This window comes from Oncorhynchus kisutch, linkage group LG22 (assembly GCF_002021735.2).
Source record: "Oncorhynchus kisutch isolate 150728-3 linkage group LG22, Okis_V2, whole genome shotgun sequence".
NCBI lineage: Eukaryota > Metazoa > Chordata > Actinopteri > Salmoniformes > Salmonidae > Oncorhynchus > Oncorhynchus kisutch.
Genome location: NC_034195.2, coordinates 38,254,991 through 38,274,039, shown reverse-complemented (window position 1 = coordinate 38,274,039; position 19,049 = coordinate 38,254,991). Strand labels below are relative to the sequence as shown.

General features: G+C 44.4%; 1 protein-coding gene across 1 annotated transcript in view; it reads right to left on the bottom strand.

The window, feature by feature from the left end:
* Nucleotides 1-18,713, bottom strand: part of LOC109866996 (neural-cadherin-like) — a 73,759-nt gene extending 55,046 nt beyond the window's left edge. The window contains exons 1-5 of the mRNA XM_031801436.1: nt 18,539-18,713; nt 7,078-7,275; nt 5,599-5,824; nt 4,965-5,169; nt 3,459-3,570 (exon numbers count right to left, since the gene is read on the bottom strand). Of these exons, the coding sequence (XP_031657296.1) occupies nt 3,459-3,570; nt 4,965-5,169; nt 5,599-5,824; nt 7,078-7,275; nt 18,539-18,713 (916 nt within the window). The remainder of the gene's footprint in view (nt 1-3,458; nt 3,571-4,964; nt 5,170-5,598; nt 5,825-7,077; nt 7,276-18,538) is intronic.
* Between the last annotated feature and the right edge of the window lie 336 nt (nt 18,714-19,049).

The following is a 19,049-nucleotide window of genomic DNA, read 5'->3' as shown; positions in this document are numbered from 1 at the left end:
GGAGGCTATATACAGGGGGTACTGGTACAGAGTCAATGTGGAGGCTATATACAGGGGGTACTGGTACAGAGTCAATGTGGAGGCTGTATACAGGGGGTACTGGTACAGAGTCAATGTGGAGGCTATATACAGGGGGTACTGGTACAGAGTCAATGTGGAGGCTATATACAGGGGGTACTGGTACAGAGTCAATGTGGAGGCTATATACAGGGGGTACTGGTACAGAGTCAATGTGGAGGCTATATACAGGGGGTACTGGTACAGAGTCAATGTGGAGGCTATATACAGGGGGTACTGGTACAGAGTCAATGTGGAGGCTATATACAGGGGGTACTGGTACAGAGTCAATGTGGAGGCTATATACAGGGGGTACTGGTACAGAGTCAATGTGGAGGCTGTATACAGGGGGTACTGGTACAGAGTCAATGTGGAGGCTATATACAGGGGGTACTGGTACAGAGTCAATGTGGAGGCTATATACAGGGGGTACTGGTACAGAGTCAATGTGGAGGCTATATACAGGGGGTACTGGTACAGAGTCAATGTGCGGCGGCACAGGTTAGTCGAGGTAATTGAGGTAATATGTACATGTAGGTAGCTTAAAAGTGACTATGCATAGATAATAAACAGAGAGTAGCAGCAGTGTAAAAATAGTCTGGGTAGCCTTTTGGTTAGCTGTTCAGAAGTCTCATGGCTTGGGGGTTGAAGCTGTTTAGAAGCCTCTTGGACCTGGACTTGGCGCTCCAGTACCGTTTGTCGTGCAGTAGCAGAGTGAACAGGGTATGACTAGAGTGGCTGGAGTCTCTGGATATTTTTAGGGCCTTCCTCTAACACCGCCTGGTATAGAGGTCCTGGATGGCAGGAAGCTTGGCCCCAGTGACGTACTGGGCCGTACGTACTACCCTCTGTACTGTCTTGCGCTGAGCAGTTGCCATAGCAGGCGGTGATGCAACCAATTGTGCAGCTGTAGAACTTTTTGAGGATCTGAGGACCCATGTCAAATCGTTTCAGTCTCCTGAGGGGGAAAAGGCATTGTGGTGCCCTCATCACAACTGTCTTGGTGTGTTTGGACCATGACAGTTTGTCGGTGATGTGGACACCAACGAACTTGAAGCTCTCAACCTGCTCCACTACAGTCCCGTCGATCAGAGTGGGGGCGTGCTCGGCCCTCCTTTTCCTGTAGTTCACGATCAGCTCCTTTGTCTTGATCACGTTGAGGGAGAGGAGGAGGTTGTTATCCTGGCACCACACTGCCAGGTCTCCAACCTCCTCTCTATAGGCTGTCTCATCGTTGTCGGTGATCTCCCTACCACTGTTGTGTCATCGGCAAACTTGATGGTGGTGTTGGAGTCGTGCTTGGCCACACAGTCATGGGTGAACAGGGAATACAGGAGGTGACTGAGCATGCACCCCTGAGGAGCCCCCATGTTGAGTATCAGCATGGCAGATGTGATGTTACCTACCCTTACCACCTGGGAGAGGCTCATCAGGAGGTCCAGGATCCAGTTGCAGAGGGAGGTGTTTCTCCCAGGGTCCTTAGCTTAGTGATTCGCTTTGTGGGCACTATGGTGTTGAGCTGTAGTCAATGGATAGCATTCTCACATATGTGTTCCTTTTGTCCAGGTGGGAAAGGGCAACAACAGAGATTGCGTCAGCTGTGGATCTGTTGGGGCGGTATGCAAATTGGAGATAATGGTGTTGATGTGAGCCATGACCAGACTTTCAAAGCACTTACATTGGTGTTCTTGGGCACAGGGGCTATGGTGGTATGCTTGAAACATGTTGGTATTACAGTCTCGGGCAGGGACACGTTGAAAATGTCAGTGAAAACACTTGCCAGTTGGTCAGCGCATGTTTGGAGTACACATCCTGGTAATCCACCTGGCCCCGCGGCCTTGTGAATGTTGACCTGTTTAAAGGTCTTACTCACATCGGCTACGAAAAGCGTGATCACACAGTTGTCCAGACCAGCTGGTGCTCTCATGCACGCTTCAGTGTTGCTTGCCTCGAAGCGAGCATAGAAGTCATTTAGCTCTACTGGTAGGCTTGTGTCACTGGGCAGCTCACAGCTGTGCTTCCCTTTGTAGTCCGTAATAGTTTGCAAGTCCTGCCACATCCGACGAGTAGTACAATTCAATCTTAGTCCTGTATTGATGCTGTGCCTGTTTGATGGTTTGTCGGAAGGCATAGCGGGATTTCTTATATGTGTCCAGGTTAGAGTCCCGCTCCTTGAAAGAAGCAGCTCTAGCCTTTAGATCAGTGCGGATGTTGCCTGTAATCCATGGCTTCTGGTTTGGGTATGTATGTACAGTCACTGTGGGGACGAGGTCATAGATGCACTTACTGATGAAGCAAGTGACTGATGTGGTGTACTCCTCAATGCCATCGGAAGAATCCCGGAACATATTTCAGTCTGTGCTAGCAAAACAGCACTGTACCTTAGCATCTGCGTTATCTGACCACTTCCGTATTGAGCAAGTTACTGGTACTTCCTGCTTTCATTTTTGCTTGTAAGCAGGAATCAGGAGGATAGAATTATGGTCAGATTTGCAAAATGGAGGGTGAGCTTTGTACGCGTCTCTGTGTGTGAAGTAAAGCTGGTCTAGAGGTTTTTTCCCTCTGGTTGCACATGTAACATTAGGTAAACAGATTTAAGTTTCCTTGCATTAAAGTCCCCGGCCACTAGGAGCACCACCTCTGGATGAGCATTTTCTTGTTTGCTTAAGGTCTTATACAGCTCGTTGAGTACAGTCTTAGTGCCAGCATCAGTTTGTGGTGGTAAATAGACAGCTACGAAAAATATAGATGAAAACTCTCTCTGTAAATAGTGTGGTCAACAGCTTATCATGAGATACTCTACGTCAGGCGAGCAAAAATTGGAGACTTCATTAATAGTAGATTTCGTGCACCAGCTGTTACTGACAAATAGACACAGACCTCCACTGTAAATTAAACTCGTTAAAGAAAAAATCTTTGTCCAGTACGAGGTGAGTAATCGCTGTTCTGATATCCAGAAGGTATTTTCAGTCATAAGAGGCGGTGGCAGAAACATTATGTACAAAATAAGTTACAAATAATGCCAAAAACACACACAATAACATAATTGGTTAGGAGTCCTTAAAACGGCAGCCATCCCTTCCGGCGCCATTGTATACTTTTGAGGACCTTTTTGGGAGCAACCATTGATTCCTATTCAAAATCCTATTTTCTCTAACCTTAAACCTAACTCTAACCCTTACCCTAACTCCAAACTACTAACCCTAACCCTAATTGTAACCCTAACCCTAAACTAACCACTAAGCCCAAAATGTCCTTTTTAGGACCGGCCAAATGTCCTCACTTGTCTGAATTCTCCTTTACTATTCTTTACTATACTTGTGAGGACTTCTGGTATAGTAAAACACACACACACAGCACACAACACACACTAGGAAGACAGAGCTGCATTCTCATCTTACCTTGGAGGAGAGAGGTTGCTGTGGTGACTGTCTCAGAGACTCCATCAACACTGTAAATGGACTGGAGAAATTCTGGGACACAGTCGTTCTCATCCGTTATCACCACCTGGACCTGCTCAGGGGAAACGAGAGAGAGAAGAGGGGGATGAGGAGTAAAATAATATGGGGAAAGTTGGAAGGGAGGGAGCCAAGAGGGAAAGGAGATGGGGAAATGAGAGAGAGACAAGAGGGGGACAGGTGACAGAGAAGAGAGGGAAATAAATGGAAAATTAGCAAGTCTCTCATAACCCAAAGTTCTACATGTAGGACACAGAAGTGGGACATTTTGTTAAGACTATATAAAATCCTGCGGGTATAATGCTTTACAACTATTTATAAGCGCGTATAAGCCTTTATAATGTCTTATAACAAAGCTTATAATAGGTTATGTTTTTATGTATCAACATCTCAACTGACTCAAAATAACTGCTATTTCGTCAAGATCATTATGAGATGAAAATGTGTCATTATAACGGGGTTATTGATGCTCATGATGTCTTACAATGCATTATGACCGCATCGGTAATTTTTTCTCCTCCCAGTATGACATTTCAGTAAACAATAAGTAAATTGTTACTGAAATGTCATACTGGGAGGAGAAAAACTAAATTGCACTTTAGTTTCTAAAAGTTGCCACCTCAACATTTCCTTTATCTTCCAGCTCATGAACTCTGCTTCTAAAATGGAAATGTTCCCGACCTGTCTTTTTGGCAGAACTAGGCCCTTAGCGCTGCACCCGTACTCACTCACTCGCTCTGTCCCTCGCTACATTCTCTCTCTCTCTCTCTCTCTCTCTCTCTGTCTCTCTCTCTGTCTCTCTCTCTCTGTCTCTCTGTCTCTCTCTCTCTGTCTGTCTCTCTCTCTGTCTCTCTCTCTCTCTCCCTCTCTCTCTCTCTCTCTCTCTCTGTCACTGTCAGAGTGTAAAGCGTGAAGTGACAGCTGAGTAATAGCACTGAAAATAGCTGGAAAGGTTTCCTATAAGCCAACACTCTACATCCAACAGACCAAGTCAGATATAAAGTTCTGTTTTGTATCTGAAATGGGGAGTGTGGAATAAATGTCTGACATGATAATTGGATGACAAAATCATTTACTAAATAATTGAGAAGGTTTAAATAAATTCTGGTAAGCAAACTGACTTCCAGGCTGAATTCTATAGGGAGATGGCTGTCTGGTTGAGTCAACTTCATGGTTGCTATAGATTTGCTCGACACCTCGTGACAGTCTTTACAGTACATACAACATTTACACTGAGACATAGATAAGAAAGTAGGGTGACAAATTTGAAGATTTAGGTGTCCAGACCATCCCTAGTTTCACAATGCCTTCCTTCCAAGTCCCGTTCTTCACTGGATCGAATGTGAGGAAGTCTGGAAATCGAGGCTAAATGCACACACATACACACATACACATACATCCCTCCTTTAACCCCACACACACCAATTGCACACACACTCCATCACTAACTTCGATGGCGCTGCTGAGGCCCCCTGGACCCTCACTGGCCCTGACCATGAGGAGGTATCGTCTCTGGTCATTCTCATAGTCCAGCGTGCGGGTCAGGCTGATCTCCCCCGTCTCCTGCTGCATGCTGAACAGGCTGCTGGGGTTGATCAGCAGGCTGTAGCTGATTGGCTGCTTCTGGAAGGAGATGGCCAACACCACCAGGAAGCTTAGAGGAAACAGAAATATGTCATTAACAGTATACTAATAGTATAGTGCTACAGTTCTGGACCAAAATAAGTGAAGTTGTGCCTGTTGTGGGACCAAGGATGTTCCCAATGTTGCTGTTTTCACTGATGTCGCAATGTGTGATATTCTAATTAAATCCCTAATCCCCATACAGAGTTGAATTGCAATGTCTGTGGACACGTGTGCGTGTGTGTGTGTGTGTGTGTGTGTGTGTGTGTGTGTGTGTGTGTGTGCGTTAACATGTTGAGTGTGTATGCATCTAGCCTGGCCTCAGATCTGTTTGTGCTCTTGCCAAATCCATTGCTGTCATTGTCAAGCCATGTTTGTGTGATAGCACAAACAGACTGGCACTCAGGCTAGTGTATATCTATGTCATATGTGTATAAACCTATACACTCCCAGTACTCACGACTGTCCCTCTGGGGTGTTCTCTGGTATGGAGATAACGTAGGACGTGTTGGTGAACTGTGGTGCTCTGGGTCCTGCTATGACCGACACCATGGCCGGAGCACTGCGGCTTCCCAGCCTGTCAAAGGCCACCACACTCAGCAGATACACCCTGTCTCTCTGCAAGGGGAGACCCGTGGTCAGGACGTGACCACTCTTCTTGTCCACTGCAAAGCAGCCATCACCACCTGTTAGGTACATCAATCAGGCAATACATATATTAATGAATCAGTCAGATGTATTTGTAAAGCCCTTGTGTGTTGTGGCATTGATGTGAAAGGCATATTTCACCTGACTTGACCTGATTTGAATTGACTAGACGAATAGACTGAGGGTAATATTTCCATATGAATGTATTCATATACAGTAGCAACATCCTAATCCTAGTCTTGCTGTAAATCCATGCACGGACAGTACATTAGAGTAACATACAGTAAGGCTACCAACAATCACACTGTATAGAACGAGGTCAAATGTAAGCCAGTAGACTTTGCTGCTGTGCAAGATCAGGGCTGTCATCCTCTTTAGATGAAGAGTTAAACCTACGGAATGTTTGGAGGATTAAATCATATAAATCATTGTTAAATCTGATTTAAAAATTCTAAGCGGGTGGTTGCTGGTTTCCATTTAGATTGTACCACTTGGGGCTCATCTGATGTCAGTGCTTAGTTACAATTCATCTTCAACATCTGTTTGAGTAGAATGAGGAAAGAGAAGTGGGTCAATCCACTCAAAAAGTGGTACTGGTGGGTTTGACTGGTCATTTGGTGAGGGTTTTATCTGCATCAGTGGTAGTGCACTGAGTTCATGCAGGTCAGAGAAGAGTGGCAGACGGATAAACCCACCCCCCACTCCAGAACCCCCTCCACAGCCCGCAGGGGCTCCACAGATGCAGATCTCTTGACTGGACCCAGTGGTGTAGTGCTATTTTATTAGCCACAAGAGCACATTTTCCTTTTTATTAGTCTACTGTATGATATCATTTTAGAATATACATATACTATAATGTGTAATGCAAATGTAATGACGGCCTATACACATAGTGGCTCAAATAACATGTCATAAAAGGCCTACCTTATTATAAATGAGGCTTTCATCACTGTCAATCATGAAAGAAAAATGTTCACGTTTTACAGGTGAAACATCCATGAGCCATCTGCATGCCAACCATTTGATCCCAATCACTTTCATGGGATTTATGCATTTTGATTTTATTCTTCTTGAATGATGTAGGTTGCATATTTTGTTTCAATCAAAGCATATTTAGCCTAGTTGAGTTCTGGTCTCATGAGGAGAAAAATGTAACAAATAGCCTAATTACGTGGTGTTTTTGGTCTAACAGTAGAGCCTATCGTTATACTATGCTATTATATTCGGTTTGTTATGTACAATACTAATGGGCTTGGCCCACCGTGTGTGTGTCTATGTGTGCTTTCCGTACCATCGGCCAGAAAGTACTCCACCTCGCCATTGCTGCCCTCATCCCCGTCGCGGGCATGGAGCAGGTAAACCAGCACCCCAGGGGGGGCCTCGGAGGACACCACGGCCAGGTAGGGGTATGGCTCCATAGCCCACTCGGGGACATTGTCGTTGACATCTGTCACCATCAGCTTCACCTTGGTCAGGTACCAGTCAGGCCCTTGAGGACAGGAAAGGAGAGTGATATTGAGTCAACTGAAGAGACTAGACCATAGAAATAGAATCCTGTACTTCCTGCTTTACTGCTTTTTTATGGGTACACTCAATACCCAAGCCAGTCCACCCAAATAAAATCGATGGGGATTTCCATTCTAATCATTCTGTTTCTATGAGCTACACATAGTAAACTGCTCATCAAAATGAGTGCAGTCTAGGGCTACATAACAACAGTATCACCGATATAGTTCTCTGATTGATTCTTGCGCTACATGACTAAAGGCCTTTCTGGGAGTGAAGGATGGATGTCACAATGTCACAAGGGTGAGGAGATGGTTCTTCACTTCAGGACAGCTGCCAGCCCAGCAGACTTCTTGAAACCCTGACTCCCCTGGGAGATTGGCCCAGCCACGAGCTGATCTGCCCTGACCCAGCAAAGCCTATGTGATCCCCCAGGAGCTTGGCGATAATGCCTTACGTCCACAGACTCTTTGTCACCTGAACACTGCTACTGCCATGCTCCTTCCACGCTGGAATGAATAAGAAGATTCCTGCAATCCAATTATCAATCTGCAGGGAGGAACCACAAGTGTGAAAAGAGAGAGAGAGAGAGAGAGAGAGAGAGAGAGAGAGAGAGAGAGAGAGAGAGAGAGAGACAGAGAGAGAGAGAGAGAGACAGAGAGAGAGAGAGAGAGAGAAAGAGAGAGAGAGAGAGAGAATATGCAAGGTCTGAGATGTGGATATGGTCCACAGAGCTCAGTTGACTTCTGAAGTGAGCTGGAAAGGGCTGAAGAGGATACTGTATTGTTCAGAGCTGAAACTGAAGGACTAGACAGAAAAGCACATTCAAACAATGGGTATGCTAAACATATAATCAAGAATGTCATGGCATTGTCAGGAAATTAAACAGTTTGAATGCTAAGCATGTTTTACAGATATTGAGAGATTAAGACTAGGACATAGACATATTGACTCATCAAATGCCATCAATTAAATCCACCTCTATGGGACGATCACACTCTCCTCAGTTGTTCTTTGTTTCACCTTAGCAAGGTTAGGTAGCTAGATTCCCACGCACGTTATCCCGGGGTCAAAGGTAACAGAGGATTTGTCTTAAACCTCCTCTGTCTGACTACAGGCTATAAACGTGTCTCCTGATCTTCAACAATCTAAACAACTGTTGCAGGAAGTAGCTACTGACTTTCACCTTTACTGGTTTCCATGACAGCTGTTGTTTACCAAGGAGAAAGAGCTGTATGTCTGCTCTAACCCTCCGTCACTCACAGTCTATTACCTGGTCTATGATGTGCTATACTGTATTATACTGTATACTGTATGAGTTTGTAGGATCTGTCATTTAATTGTTAGAGCGCTACAAAAATCTGGATAAAAAAGGGGCTTAGCTGGTGGGCGTGGTGGGGGGGTGGAAGGGGGCGTGGCAAGTCAAATCTAATTTTATTTGTCACATGCCAATATGACTGGTGTAGACTTTACTGTGAAATGCTTGCTCACGAGCCCTTCCCAACGATGCAGTTTAAACAATGCAGGCTCCCGAGTGACGCAGAGGCGTCACTACAGTTCCTGGTTCGAATCCAGGCTGTATCACGACCGGCCGTGAGTACCATAGGGCGGCGCACAATGGGCCCAGCATCGTCCGGGTTTGGCCCGGGGTAGGCCGTTAGTGTAAATAAGAATTTGTTCTTAACTGACTTGCCTAGTTAAATGAAGGTAAAATAAAAATATGGCTCGGACGGCTCACGTCTTGCCAGTGTAAAGAAATGTTAGCATTTTTAATCAAATTTCCTGCAGTTGTACAAATTTCTACATGAAGCTGAGAGACATTTTAGGAGTCTTAAAGCTAATTTACTGCAATTCTACAAATTATGTCATGTTGCCACGTTTTAAAGAACATGTCCTGCGATTCTACAGTACATCCTCTGCCATGGAGCTGAGAGGACATTTTGCAATTTTAAAGCTAAGTTCTTGCAATTTTATGCATTTTGCAATAGCTAATGCTATGTTCTATCTACACTGCCAAATTCATTGTTTTGGGAATTTTCAATTCTCCCTGAATCTCTAGCTTTTATTTTGGTGATGGCTAGTATTATATATTTTTATAATATTATAAAGATATATTTATATATATAGAGGTCCATTATCTTTTCTACGTTCTTTTATTTTCACTGTTTGGACTTAGGCGACCCAGAAAAACACTCAGACGGCCCACCCAAGGATTTCAGTGGCAGAAAAATCCCTGTTAGAGGGATAATAACTAAAAGGCAGAGGCTAGAGGAGATAATTAATCTAGTTTTGCTACCGGCGCTTTGAAGTCTGTTTGTGGAGAAAAGTTCTTGCGGATCAGGCGATAGCTCATTTGGATAAATAGAACAGTATCATGGGGGCAGAAAAACTCATCAATGTTCAGATAGTATCTGTGGAAATGTCGACAGAGGCAGTTTACGCCAGCTAAAGAGCTGTAAAAAAAGAAATCCAGAATCCATTTATGCTGAGCAATGATCACAGATATGTATTTTTTCAGATCTGGAAGGTCTAAGAGGCACTCTATCAAGGACAAATCACTTTACATTTGGTTAAATATCGTTATGTTGTGACAAGCGGGGGGAGAAAGTGCAGTGCTTTTGCAAGTTTCTGCCTTTCCCAGCCATGTCTCTTATAGCTAATGGTGGTGATGATTTTACAAGTCTGGCTTAATAAGCTTGTTATGGAGCGTCTAATCAGTGCCAAGCCACATAATTACAGACCATCCGGACTAGAATGATAATGAAGAGTGTGTCAAAGCCGACGTGTGTGCGCGTGTGCATGAGACTCCTATGATCTATGGAGCCACAAAAAGAGCAGTGATAAAAACACTCAGGCTGGAACTCGCCTCACAACATCTCACCTGACTGAGACCAAGTGCTATAATCAAATGAATGTAAGATGAATCAGATTTAAGTCTCCTCTGAATTTACAAAGCCCATACAAAGTATTAACTGTAGGTCAATCGGATGAATAAGGTCTACTGTTCAGTATCTAACGAAAAATAGCATCTGCTAAATGGCTGTAATGAAATGTAACGTAATAAATTGGATAGCAGGTATAACACATTGGGAGTGTCACAGTGTGCTGTTCCCTCCACTGTCTCCCTGTAGGGATGTTGTGTTGTTGCTGCCTGCTGGTAATCCTCTCCTTGGGCAGTAGCTATATAAAGCTGCTAAGTGGCTTGCTGGTATAAAAAAGTTTTCTCAAGTGCTCCTCTCATAGACTGCCCACGGTACAAGGAGGGATATGTGTGTGTGTGTGTGTGTGTGTGTGTGTGTGTGTGTGTGTGTGTGTGTGTGTGTGTGTGTGTGTGTGTGTGTGTGTGTGTGTGTGTGTGTGTGTGTGTGTGTGTGTGTGTGTGTGTGTGTGTGTGTGTGTGTGTGTGTGTGTGTGTTCATATGTGGAGTGCAATGCACGGCAGAGAAGCCTAAGAGAACAGAGTAGTATAAGAGGACAGTACAAAGGAAACTGAGCAGCCTAAGTAGTCTATGGCACTACACGAACAGCTAAACAAAACACTACATGTGAACACACACAAGTGAACATGATCTGTGTATAGTACACAATACAGGACAGCACTCGAACACAGCACAGGAGAGAATTGTATACCATCTAATTACTGTAATTTCAAAGGCTCCACATAATATGGACCCCACACTGATTTGCCTACTGCTTCTTCTTCGAGCCCGTTGCAGGAAAATAAAACATGCAACAAATATATCAATTGGGTACCAAATGAATAGAAATTGCATCTGCAAACATAAATACCCGATGGTGCATCAGAGACCTTTTAGGCGTGCTTTTTAGCAGTCTGTGGGTATAAAGTGAATTTCAGCGCAGCAGGGAAGAATTAAGACATATTAACCAAACGTTTGCCGTGTTAAAGGGGCCCTATTGTAAATCTCCCCACTGTGAGCCTAAAGCACTGTGAGTCTGGACCAGTCAGCATAGGATCAACACACTGAAAGCTCACTCTGTACTGTAGTGGCTCAAGGCTTCCAAGGTTCAGACACACACAGAGCTCCACAGGCACAGGCACACTCACTAACTGTAATCGTGTGCACGCATGCACACACACAATCTAACACACCATTTAAATGCAATGCATTGCTGACTAGGTGACACAGAAGTGAATCTAAATGGCTTCACACATATGGAATATATATATACAATATCCTCTATAACAGAATCTAATGTAAAGTCAAATATTCTTTAGCCTTATCCTGCTTTCCTTGTGGGGCTCTTCTTATTGTCTTCTGTTGTGTGCTGCGAGGAGAAAGGACACTAGCAGTAAGGAGATAGTTGTACACTTCAGGCTCTTTCGTCCCTCCAGCTGTTATCACCACACTGGGCCTGAAGTGGATTGGGAACAGTGGGGAGTTCATAGAAACACTATACAACTCTAAGAAAAGACTCTGTAAAAGCCACTTCACAACAGAGAGCCAGAAGAGGGTTGTGGCTAAAAGGAGAGTCATCTCTCTTCCAGGAAAAGTGTGGACATTCCCAGGTCGGGAGCATCCCCCTCCGTCTCTTGCTCTGTCCCTCGCTCCATCCGCTCTCTCTCTCTCTCTCTCGCTCTTCATATTTCCAGATATCTATCCCCCTCTGTAACCAGAACCGGGGGTGTTGTTCATAAAGCAGAATTGTTTTGTCCATTCACCTCTATCTGTGGCTATCTGTTTATGTTCGAGGCTTCAGAAAGCTCACGCTCTATGCTGTGCTGCTGTGGTGGAGGGAGGGGTCATGTTTGTGTTATGATGGTGATGGTAGCTATAGGAGCGTAATGATAAGTACGGGGCCAATTTGGAGGATCCACTCTCAGTGGTGTTCTCAGGTCTAGAATGGGATCGTAATGGAGAATAATGGGGCTGCTCTAAAAGCGGACGTGGCCTCTCTGGAACTCTCTCACCCTCCGACCGACTCCAACACTAAGTCACTGAGAGGCCTCTAACAAATCAACACAACACCACGGGTGTTAGCTTGCCTGCTGCCTCTACCAAACCAAGACAACAGGTATTAGCTAGCATGCTGCCTCTACCAAACCAAGACAACAGGTGTTAGCCAGCATGCTGCCTCTACCAAACCAAGAGAACAGGTGTTAGCCAGCATACTGCCTCTACCAAACCAAGACAACAGGTGTTAGCTAGCATACTGCCTCTACCAAACCAAGACAACAGGTGTTAGCCAGCATGCTGCCTCTACCAAACCAAGAGAACAGGTGTTAGCCAGCATACTGCCTCTACCAAACCAAGACAACAGGTGTTAGCTAGCATGCTGCCTCTACCAAACCAAGACAACAGGTGTTAGCCAGCATGCTGCCTCTACCAAACCAAGAGAACAGGTGTTAGCCAGCATACTGCCTCTACCAAACCAAGAGAACAGGTGTTAGCTAGCATGCTGCCTCTACCAAACCAAGAGAACAGGTGTTAGCCAGCATACTGCCTCTACCAAACCAAGAGAACAGGTGTTAGCCAGCATACTGCCTCTACCAAACCAAGAGAACAGGTGTTAGCTAGCATGCTGCCTCTACCAAACCAAGACAACAGGTGTTAGCCAGCATACTGCCTCTACCAAACCAAGAGAACAGGTGTTAGCTAGCATGCTGCCTCTACCAAACCAAGAGAACAGGTGTTAGCCAGCATACTGCCTCTACCAAACCAAGACAACAGGTGTTAGCCAGCATACTGCCTCTACCAAACCAAGAGAACAGGTGTTAGCTAGCATACTGCCTCTACCAAACCAAGACAACAGGTGTTAGCTAGCATGCTGCCTCTACCAAACCAAGACAACAGGTGTTAGCTAGCATGCTGCCTCTACCAATTATTTTGACTCATCACATATGCTGCTGCTACTATTTATAATCTATCCTGTTTCCTAGGCACTTTACCCCTACCAATATGAACATATCTACCTCAATAACCACATCCCCCTGCACATCAACTCGGTACTGGTACCCCGTGTATATAGCCAAGTTATCGTTACTCATTGTGTATTTATTCCTGTGTTATTATCTTTTTATTATATTTCTATGTTTCTCTCTGCATTGTTGGGAAGGGCCCGTAAGTAAGCATTTCACTGTTAGTCTACACCTGTAGTTTACCAAGCATGTGGCAAATAACATTTGATTTGATTTGACACAAACACTCTCTACACCTCTCCCCTACACACACACACACACACACACACACACACATACATTAAGACAGCAGCGTGTTTAGAAGCGTTGTTAATGGGGACAGGAGTGAGGATAAACCCCTCATTTTCTGAATGTAATCCAGTGAACAGCCTGTGCTGTATACCATCATCTCCCCACACACATCCTAATCTGCATTAGTAGGAAGCCAGCGTGATTAAACCAGATCAATGCTCATCACACAGCGGGAGAGTAGAGGAGGAGGTATCAACACCCAACGTTTAACACCCCTGATCACTAACTTGGATGATTATATTAGTGTGACAGAAGTGACATATTAAAAACAGAAATCTATGATGATCTCTTATTTACATGCTAAATAGGACTATTAAGGGGACTTAATTCCCCAAATCATTGATTATCCTATATCTCATATTACAATATTAATGCATTATCAGGGGTGTTTCATTTTTTACAATTTAAATGCATGACTTTCTGGTATTAAATGTTTAATATCAACGTGATAAAAGTATGACTTAATTATGACAGATGTATGATTATTTTATTAAGTACCATACAATTCTTAGGGACTAAATTAAGCATTTGACAGGTGCAGTGAATGTTATGCACCCAAGAGATCCATCATAAGCAACTTAACACACATTCATGCAATTAATGATTAAAATTCGCTCTGGCCTCCTTGGGCACAAAGAGCACAAGTAATTAGACGCCACGCATCTTGTGCAATAGTCACGATGTGATACAATTTGAACCTCTCGAAAGCGTTGACACAGAAAAAAACTTGATTGAAATGATTTCTCATGGTTTCTATCCTGAGCGTCTCTGTAGTGTATTATGTGTTGAGCTTAAGACCAGGAACTCTAAGTGGGTGACCAGAAGCCTATTGCAGAAGCCTAAGAAGGAAGTTACACTCAGATCTGGATCATTATGCTTGGTGTGTGTGTGTGTGTGTGTGTGTGTGTGTGTGTGTGTGTGTGTGTGTGTGTGTGTGTGTGTGTGTGTGTGTGTGTGTGTGTGTGTGTGTGTGTGTGTGTGTGTGTGTGTGTGTGTGTGTGTGCGTGTCCACTGGAAGCACTACTAATGACTCCACCACCATCACTGCTGTCCCATCCTCCTCCTCAGACCATCGTAAGACTGTGGAGACCATATGTTCTTATTAGTCCACAGCATGATGCCGGACCCCCACACTGACGATATGGAGAGGAGGCCCACATTCATTTGTTCCATAGAGAACAACATGTCGAACCACACGACGAGAACAATGCACAGACATACTGTCAAACTTGGATTAAAGCACACACAGGGGGTAGCCCGACCACAGACGCGGAAGCCACAAAAAAAAAGCATAGGATACAGTATATGTTCCAACTGTAATGGGAATACAACAAATGGAATGCTAAGCAGCAGTAGACACAGAGTTGTTCACACATCAGCCTGGGTTGTGGGTAGGCTACATCACCATGGGCTCTCCCCTTCTCCAACAAGCTGGCCAATGCTGTGCATACTGATGACTCATGTCAGCCTTGCTTCGTTTTGATCACGAGCCAGCTTCAAATTTCTTCCTTCAATCTTCAATCAAACTGCCATTTCATTTTTTGACAGAAGTCCCTTACAACATGTTACGCCATTACGGCAATTACATGTATTTTGTCTTACGGAAATTCCTATCGAAATACTGTACCAAGCAACTCTGCCAGACATGTAATTTTTCTGCAGCAAAATCTCTTTGTCCACAAAACAAACATTTTCAGAGCTGTCTATATACCCTGTATTTTGGTTTTAATTAACAGCTCTTCTCGTGGGCTGAAAGTTGAGCCACAACCATTGTTTTACTCAGTTAATTGGACCTCAGGGGGAAAAAGGTAAAGAAACTCAACACAATGTAGATAAATAAACACAGACCAGACAATTCCTTTGGTAGGTCTGAGTGCCAACACCAATTTTCTATGCTCAGTCTGGTCTTGGCTCGTCTGGTCTGAAACGCCTGGCTCTGATTCATTAAATGGTCTCAGAAAGTTACATCTGTGGTCCGCCCAATCACAGTCCTAACTCTTTACCAGTTTGCAAACTATTAGTAGCAGTCTATAGCAGGCCTTCTCTGACACATAAATTGTGTTTAAAGCAATGTTTTGTGACTGGAACATAACAGAAGCCTGCTTGCTTAATCAATAGCGGCAAATCGATTCTGGCCCAGAGGGGAAATGCCAAAAGCGAGGATGTGGAGCTGAGGCAAAACAAAACTCAGTAAACAAAGATGTTTCTGGATTGACAGACAGGGGTTGTGGCCCTTCAAAATCTTTAACCGGAATAGTTCAAGGTATAGACCCGGCCGACGTGATTTACGCAACAACTAAGCGCATTGAAGCGCGAGGCTAAACTTTTCTGCTTTATGGTCCCGTAGCTACCACGTTGTAGCAGGGTGAAGCAAACCCGTGTGCACATGCCCAGACACTCTGTGTGACTGTGTTCGATCACATCGAAATATCTACAGAGCTGCTCGTGGCAACATTATAACGTTGAGTCTACCTTAACATAACAACTATGTTTAGGTGTCAACTGCATTCCAAGAGAACAGAAGGCCAGATAGAATGTTAGACAAATAAAACAACAGACAGGATCTCCTCACACAGACACCCCCACCCGCCCTTCTGGATCTGTACTGCTGCACCATCGGTAAAACCTGTCATTTGTGTAACACCACCTCAGCTGGTGGTGACTGGGGCTACTGTAAGGACCACTGTAGTCATTTATCACTCAGCATGGTGCATGGGCACGTAGCATGGAATCTGTGCCTTAGGAATACTCCTCCAAGAAGGAGGAGGAGGAGGAGAGAGGCATTTGCCCCTGACTGTCACTATTCTCTTCCTCCCTGGCTGCCATGTCTTGGGCCTGACCATTTCTGTAATAATGGACATAAATAATGCAACCTCTCGGTCTAATAAACCCTCTGCCCTGGACCCATCCTCATGGAACTAGGCTACACCTCTCTTTTCTCCTGGCCATCAGATGAGCAGTGGTGCTGTGGTGCTGTACATTGGAGGAGACAGCATTGCAGGGAAGCATGTTCCTCTGACACGGCCAGACAGGCAAATGTGCGCCCCAAATGGCACCCTATTCCCTATACTGTGCACTACTTTGGACCAAGGCCAATAGAGCTCTATGTAAGGAATAGAGTGCCACTTGGGGCAAAGACAATATCCAAGCAGAACATAGAGCAGAAATAGATTGGGTGGAAACTAACATGCAACTGCCTGTAAATGTATTGACAATGTACTTCAAGCAGAAATGAGCTATGTCCCACCGCAGGGAGGTAAACATACACACAAACACACACACACACACACACACACACACACACACACACACACGCACACATGGGAGTGCGCATACACACAAATCCGCAAGCACGCATGCATGGACGCACACACACACATCTTGAGTTTCTTTACAAATGTAATAAATGCAGATGGTATGGCATTGTGAAATAGGTTTCTGTATTACATATACAGCCCCAGAGTCACACATTACACAGGAATTAAGATCAGGTATCATCCCAATTAATTTCATATCACATTATGAACATGCAAATGTATTTGCAACTAGACAAGAGGCTGACTAGAATTAGAGAGCTGAAGTTCTCTGACAAAACAGGCTGAGCTTAGGTGCTATATGGATAATGGAGAGCTGATATAGAATCAGATCCCAGTAAAGAACAAGAAGGCCCGCACACTGTTAAAGCTCCCAATTCACTGCTTTATTGACAACGTCGAAGAGAAACAGCTTGTACTTTACATTCTGTTCCAATAAAACTAAGCTATTAAGCTGATGGCCTTTGTGGAAACTAAATCTTTACACAGGACTAATGTAGAGTTCTCTCTACCTCTCTCCAACATGACACCTTACTAGTGTCTATCATGATGACCTAATTCACTGGCTTCTCCTTCTGTCTCCCCATGCCGATTCTCCAGCTACTGGTGTAGAGGTGACAGAGAGAGACTACACATACACTCTTAGAAAAAAGGGTTCAAAAAGTGTTCCTCGGATGTCCCAATAGGAGAACCCTTTTTGGTTCCATGTAGTACCCTCTGTGGAAATGGTTCTACATGTAACCAAAAAGGGTTCTACCTGGAACCAAAAGAGTTCTACCTGGAATCAAAAAGGGTTCTTCAAAGAGTTCCCCAATGAGGACAGCCTGGGGGTGTAGACAAGTGGCCACTGGGCCACATGCACACAGCTTTAGTGACACAAGTCACACTAATATCCTTGTGGACCCACATGCTATAGCTACCTGCTTCACCACACAACCAAAGGGAAAAATGGAACACAAGCAGACCACATGCAGTATAGCATACTAATAAGTGAAAGATTGTTGGTGCAAAACAGACTCAAAATAAAAACCCAGCAGAATATGTGTTTAAACACAAAAAGGGTGATGTGTGATGGGTAGTCTGCTTTTTCAAGGATGAAAATAAAAATAAAAAGACCAGCCCTCAAGGAAGCAGACAGCATTGGGGTCACACTGGATCTCCACTCCAAAATGGTTCATGTTGGAAACAACTTCACAGCCGAGTCTACAGTAGAGTCTATGGTAGCCATAAATTGACTGGAGTCTATTTAAGAAGAAGAATATTTGGCCCTAATTAAAATAACCATAATTATTTGGCCCTAATTTTAAAATGTAATAGCTGTTAGAGTTATACATAAACATGAGATACATCATATTATTATATGAGCATGTCATAATTACAAATCATGTTGTTGTTTTTTCACTGAAGCAAGTAAAGGGATACCTTGTGTACCTGTTGGATGTATTGTAGCTAGCCTGCGCTAATAGCTTTTTCTGACCTGGCTATTTATCCCAATGTACAATATGCTCTTTTGGGGCATTACTGAGGGATAGTGACTGCAGGGGGACTTTTATTTCAGCCACCCAGATGGTCGTAAAATACTGCGCTATTAAAGTGACATCATGCATGCGTAATAGACGTTTGCCAATTAAATAAGGGCATTACCACTCCACACATATCGCACTGAAGACAAGCACCCAGTAAAGTGCAGATTTAGTACACACCTTGTTGATCTTGTATTTTGACAGTAAATTCCACGAACGGTTCAGTCTCCCTGTCCAGGCGCCTGCCTACCACGATATGTCCACTCTCCTTGCCCACGTTGATTGGGGTGACATCTGTCTCCGGGTAAACCAGCTCAAATGAGGCTGCCTGAAACCTGGCTGGGCTCAGGTTCATAACGACTGAACCGATACTTACATCTTCGGATACATTGAGGAAGACCGTGCTACCAGAGTCCAACAATGCCCTCTGCATCCGCCCTGCCCTGCCCAGGCGGCCTAACTCCCCTGTCTGCCCTGGGCGCAGTGGGCACCACTGTCGTGGGGTAACCGTGACCTCAACCCCCTTACTGATTCTGCTGGGCCAACCGTGGTCTTTTGCAAAAACATAGAACTTGACTGTAGATGGAAGCCCCAGTATGGAGTCCACCAGTAAAACTTCACCCGTTCGTGGTACCACGTAGAATCTGCCGTTTTTGGGAACGGAGAAGTATGTCAACTCTGCGTTCTTTCC